This window comes from Nyctibius grandis, chromosome 2 (assembly GCF_013368605.1).
Source record: "Nyctibius grandis isolate bNycGra1 chromosome 2, bNycGra1.pri, whole genome shotgun sequence".
Taxonomy (NCBI): Eukaryota; Metazoa; Chordata; class Aves; order Nyctibiiformes; family Nyctibiidae; genus Nyctibius; species Nyctibius grandis.
This window is the reverse complement of record NC_090659.1, coordinates 15038140-15044491: the sequence shown is the minus strand read 5'-3', so window position 1 is coordinate 15044491 and position 6352 is coordinate 15038140. Positions and strand designations below refer to the sequence as shown.

General features: G+C 39.2%; 1 protein-coding gene across 1 annotated transcript in view; it reads right to left on the bottom strand.

Moving 5' to 3' along the window:
* Nucleotides 1-942: 942 nt before the first annotated feature.
* NCAM2 (neural cell adhesion molecule 2) overlaps nt 943-6352 on the bottom strand; it is a 314479-nt gene continuing 309069 nt past the window's right edge. Inside the window, 2 exon segments of the mRNA XM_068421481.1 lie at nt 943-1054; nt 6165-6284. Coding sequence (XP_068277582.1) covers nt 943-1054; nt 6165-6284 — 232 coding nt within the window.

The window sequence follows — 6352 nt, the reverse complement described above, 5'->3', positions numbered from 1 at the left end:
ATGTACTGATTTGGGGAGAAAATGTATCTACTACACAAAAATGCAGTTTTATCCCTTGACTAAATGGTTAGAACTAAAAGAAGAATGAATACTGTATATACATAAACATGTTGGGACAAATAATTTGAGCTTGTGTTTATTGTAAGGTTTCATTTGCAGCCAAGATTACCATCAAAAAAGAGTTTTCACATCTTTGTTGCATTTTAGTTCACATGCAACCTCCAAAATTTTAACACAAAAAACCTGAATCACTGAAAATCCTGGAGCCTTTCAGAGTCACACTCATGTAGTTAGGATGAGGCCAATATACTGCTAAGAAATATTTAGCCAATTTTATTTAAATCCGTACATTGTGGTTATCAACTTTTTATTTTACTGAAGAACCCAGGTGAAACTGCAGGTGGAACTGGCTCTGTGTTGAAAAGTGTCTTTTTTTTTTTGTTTGCTTCAAGTGATAAGCATAGCTGGAATGACAACTGCGTGTCTGCCAGTGCTAAGGTCTTAAACATTACACTGAGACTGGTTTTCTTTTTATTTTAAAGGCAACCTAAACTTTTGTTTACAAAACACAAATACAGTAGTATATGGCACTTTATGTATGTAGCTTGCACTGTAAGATCTGGAGAGACCTGATGTGCTGTTTGTGGTTAGGGATGCTTTGTAATTATTCTTCTAAATAGACATACTTTGTCATATAATAAATTACAGTTCTTATTATGCAGATTTTTCAAATTTATACCATGGGACTTGGTGTCAGCAAAACTAAAACCATTAACAAAAAAAATAGAAAGGAAGTGTAGACAGAAACTGTTTCATCATATGTACATATGTACTAACTATTCCAAGCTTAAGTTTCCCAAGAAATTAAGGTCAGCTGTAAAGTTTTGGTCACGGGGTTACTTCAATCCAAATGTATTATCCAGACAGCTGTAGTTTATCTTATTATGCTTTGCTATCACCTTCTTTTGATTGGATGATGTCATTAGCAACTTTGATTTCTATGGTTTCTGGATTTAAAGCTTCTTGCCCGTTTTCCTCCTTTAGTGGCAGCTTCCTATCAGAAGAAAAGAGAAATCAATGGTAACAACACATAATCTGGAATTTAAGTCTACAACGTATGTATTGCTTATACAGTTCACAGTGTTTCTAAAAACGTAATTGAAAACTGCATATTTATTTTGAGCACTGAGTTTCTTTGCTTTTAAAGAAATTTGTATTAACTCTTTCCATTTCTATAAAGCCAGAAAAAGCTAAATGACACATAAGAATATTGCTGCTGCCCAAAATGCAGTTTCTTCAATAAGACAAAAAACCCAGTAGAAAGCCAAACAAACAACCTGACCAAGACAATACAGAGGTATGTGTTCCCTACGATACCATGAAACACAGTCAAGCCTTTGCTGAATCTAGATTTTTTATGTCTATTTCTAAATGTAAATTCAATTGTATATGAAATAAGAAATCTATCATTGGAAGTTATGCCAAGATAAAGTAAAGAACTTCTTATAGCACAAGGAGGTAATGGAAGGTTTTTTTTATTATTTAGAAACTTCTACAATTCATTTTTGCTAGATCATACAATCTATCTGCATTAATAATTTATAGCTCTTTTAAGACTAGCTAGACTAGATTTTTTTAATCCTGAATTCCAATGGCAAAAGGTCCCCCACCTTTACTTTACAGGAAAGACAAAATGCTGATTTCATTCAAAAAGTCTTCAAAATCTGCCAGTAGTTAGCTGTCAAAAAATATAGCTGTCAAAAATATATATGGTTTACTCAGATGTTCCTGTAATAATGTCTCCTGGGCATAATAGCTGTTAATCGTGATTCCAGTTTGGGTTTGCCTTCTGGTTTTTAACTAGGGAATAGTATGCATATGCCTTTTCTATTCATAATAACTGTTAAATGTTTCAGTAAACTTCCACTGTGATTACTTTGATATCCCAAAGAGCAATATACCATTCAAAACTTGTCTGGGGAATCCATTAGGAATGTCTTGTAATAACAGTGTTTAATAACAACAAATAAACCAAAGCAATACCCAAATTCCCAGTCTTACGAAATTTAGGATGTCTGAAATGAACTAAGATGCTGTTTATCTAGAGGTTAAACAATGAGAAAAACCTATATCTGAGAGAAATCAAAGAGAAGACTAACTTGTTCTATTACAGCAAAATATGTGGGAGATATATCAGCTGTCTGGCTTTGAGTACAGAGGGAGGTCTCTAGTAATTGTCTGTTTCACATGGCACACCCAAAGGAAACAGATTTCAGCCCACAACATGACACCTGAAAGAATGGAAACAGCAAAATCAACACAAATCTATTTCTAAAAGAGGGTAAAACACAGGGGCAGAGGAAGTGCAGCTCATGAGATGCATTTTAGGTACGCACGCCCCTGTGTTAAAGGCCTGATAATGCAAAGCATTAAATTAGTATTAAAAAAAGACCTAATTTAATCTAGTTTTATATAAAAGCAGAGTAATTTCTCAAAAGAAGGTGCTGAAAGGGGGGAAATATTTAGTCAAAGTAAAAACTGGGCAATTGACAGAATATACTATATGCCCTTTCTTTTTCTTTAATCAGATGCTGGCTATTATCAATCATTAACAATATTGACTTCCTCTAGTGCTGCACATGGCCTAACTGCAATAGTCTGCTGATATTACCCATACAAAACTTTAACTAGAATATTTACTTTCCTATTTTATAGGAAAATGGCTCCTAGCCATTTTGATACTGGAATTCACCCAGCTTCATTAATACTAAGAAAAACTCAACCAATACTAGAAACACAATAATTTCAGATTAGGAATGTAATTATAGTTCCATATTGCATGTGGTATTTTAATCATGTTACAGAAATGCAATATGAAATGCACAGCTTAAATTGATTTCCTGCCAGCATTATTAAAACTTGTTGACTTGCAGGTAAAAGTGCTTGGTGCTCATCTGTCATGCACGGATCCCAAACCTGGCTTTGACAAGAATCATCTGAGTTAAGGTAAAATGTAGATTGCCAAATAATATGCTGAGCAATATAATGAAAATACTCTATTATTGTAAGAGGAAGTAATCTCTTTATTAATTATTTCCCACAAATGCTTAAATTGCATTTAAAGTTCTGAGTATAATTTGGTATTATTCAAAATAATTCAACTAATTATTCAAAATATTTCATCTAATTTAAACTGAAGGCTTATCTTGTATAGCTTTAAGACAACCATAATTAGTCAGAATGAATCCTACTTTGTATGAACATTGCCTGCCTGGAATGTCCTTGAAACTTTTCCTTCCTGCAAGCTAAGCTTTTCCCTCCAAGAACCCGGCTGGTCATCCTTGCCCTGCTCAGCATGTGCCTTTCTGGCTGATAGCACCTGTTGTTGACAATTTGTTTCTGTGTTATTCCTACTGAGAGACTTATTTCTACCCTATTGCATCTTCCTTTCCTTTAGTGGCATGTCAACCACACTTTGTATTGCTTCTCTGGTTCATTGCTTCTGTGTTTGAGTAGAAGGTCTTTCCGTGTTCCCCTAGTACCAATGTCCCTTCAGATGTCCTGATTGCATAATGCTCTATTCATCTTTGGTTTCCTAAGTGACACTGTCCCAAATCTTTAGCTGACCTCTGTCCAGCTGTACCTTGGACTGTTGCCTTTGCCACTGGTTGTGGGAGAAGAAATTACCAAGAAGAAAACTGTCATCACTATTAATATCTCTTAGCAGTCCTGTTCTCCCAAGGACATAATACCCATCAAACTCCTTATCAGTTGTTTCTATGATTTAGTTATTTCTTCATGCCACCAGAGACTGATTCTTTCCCCCTCCCCTAAGTTAATTAAACATTTTTGATTTTAACTTTCTCATATTTCACTCCTGTCAGCTGTTCTAATGACTGGGACAAGCAGGAAGAACTGAACTTAATCTTTCCCAGTATCATGTCCCTTACTAGATGCATCCCATTTGTATTTGCAAGATCTGGTGCTACAAATAGTCATGAAGCACGAAAAAATGTAGCCCTGGTGTCTTACCCACTAACATAACCAAGGCCCACTAGACTTATACAATGTTTACAACTACATTTTCCTGACTCCTTAGATAACTGTGGGTTCTCTGCAGTGCCCCTCATTATAAATTCTAATATGAAGAGCAAACAGATCACTAGTCATTCAAGAAATTCCGTAATTATTTAATTAACACAAGTTTCAAGTGTTCAGATACAGGTTCTTTAAAGAAGTATATAGCTGAATGTGCAGTTGCTTAACACACCTCTCATTTACTACAAATGCCAATGACAGCCAATAACACAGGCTTTTTCTTATTAAAGGTTCTGGCTTTTGCAGTTCTAGATAATGGCAAGGAAGGCAATTTTGTTGTATTTTCAGAAAGAGAAAAAGACTGTTTTATAAGAACATCCTCTCCTTTTAAAAAACAACTGTAATTCTATCAAATAATCAACAAGTGAGTTTACTACAGAAGTGTCTTTGTAGCCCTGACAGCTTTAAGATCTCATGAGGTAGGAGATTTTCACAACACGTGAAAGGCTTTGGGCTCAAACCAAAGAAACTCAGAGCTTTCTTTAATAATTTCAAATAAATGAAACTCTTGAGCAATCAGTTCATGTCCTTTAACACCACTAGATGGACTCTCAATAGAAGGAATGGAACTGTCATCACCTTTGTTGAAATATTAGTTTCTCTTCAAACTACATTTTCTGAAGGAAAAAAAAAAACATATCAGAAGCTCTCATTGTAATAGTAAGCTTCACAAAATACCAGCTTGCTGGTGCCCTATCACAGATGTTACGTTATCCTCCACACAGGTTTTGAAAAATGCTATTCAGGTACAAACACCAGCCACTCTACCCAGTTTAATCTGTTCCAGGAGCTGCAGCAGCGAAACGGAGGAGAGGACCTGACTGCCAGTGCATGGGATCCCTGAGCCCAAGGCTGGTCCCTGTGACTCAAGAGGCAGCTGGAGCCTATGAGCCCAGATGAGACCCGCTGTGGTTTCTATGCTGAGAGCAGCTTGCAGGGACTGGAAGGGGGCATGAAGGAACCAAGTAAAGTGGCTGCCCTTTAGCACTATTAGTCCAATTACACTATGTGCACTTAAACACTGATCTAAGCTCTCAGTCACGTGAATAAAAGCAGGAAGGGACCACACTGTGAGGAGCTGGGTTTCTGGAGCATGGGATCATTGTGCCCTACATTCAGGGTGTGTGTGGGGATGTGTGCGTGACTCAATCTAAGGCCATTCCTAAGATGCAGGAGATTATTCCCGCAGAGTGGTTAATAACTGCTGAGTAGGTGGTAAAGATCAGCTGCACCCGACTAAAAAAATCCTCGTACTCCTGCTCAGCCACCACTGCAGGGTCTGAAGGGCTGGGGGGGCGGGGGGGGGGTGTGACGTGACTGCAGGTGCCAGGGCTGACAGAAGGCAGCAGGGCTGTAACCTGCCTCTGCAGGCGTGATTCCCCACGCGGTTTGGAGGTTAGCCGGGAGTGGCAGGGGAGCATCAGGGGCAAGCTCTGGTGCAGCCTGAGAACCAGAGAGCGCAGGTAGAGCCTTGCCCTCACCCTCCAGCCCCTGAATGCAGTGGGCAGAGCTGGGGACAGCAGCAGGGTGTGGGTCTGTGTCCCATTGGGGCCAGGGCTGGGCACGGGCTGCCAACGAGGCCGGAGCTGTTGTGAGGCTCCTGGTCCCTGGGCAGGGGAGACCTGTGAGCTGGGGAGGGCAGGGCAGGGCTGCCTGTACCTCCTCGCCCTGACACGAGGTCTGTTTTCATCAACAGCACAGAAGGAGCTCCTTGGGAGTCAGGGTAGCAGAGAGGGACAGAAATTTCCCTGGATACTCACTAACCTACAAACAGGTGATGGTGTAAAGATACGCTGCAGGACTGCCACTATCACAGTGTTGCCATCCAAGGGCTGGATAACACCCAGATGTGGTTGTACTCTGGGTCATAGAAAGAAGAAAAAAATGTCTAGTGATAACCTCAGCTGTTGCATGTGGGGTACTGTGATTTAGACCGCCTACTGTACCAAAAAAAAAAAAAAAATCCCACTCGTACACTGCATTGCCACAGCACACCATTCTGGTGAATGCGTCCTCGCGGCCAGGAGGAGCTTGTGTGAAACTCCAGGGAATGTCAGGCTACTTACTCCGGTTCTGTGAGAGGAGTTGTCTCATTTGGCTCATTTACTGGACTCCCATCTTCATGACTGGTAATTCTTTCATCCTCTGTTCTCATTTCCACTATTGGCTCTTTTGATCCATCTTTCCTAAAAAATATTAAAAGAGTCTTAGTCTCATATCACCATATTAACCACATACATTGCACTTAACTAAT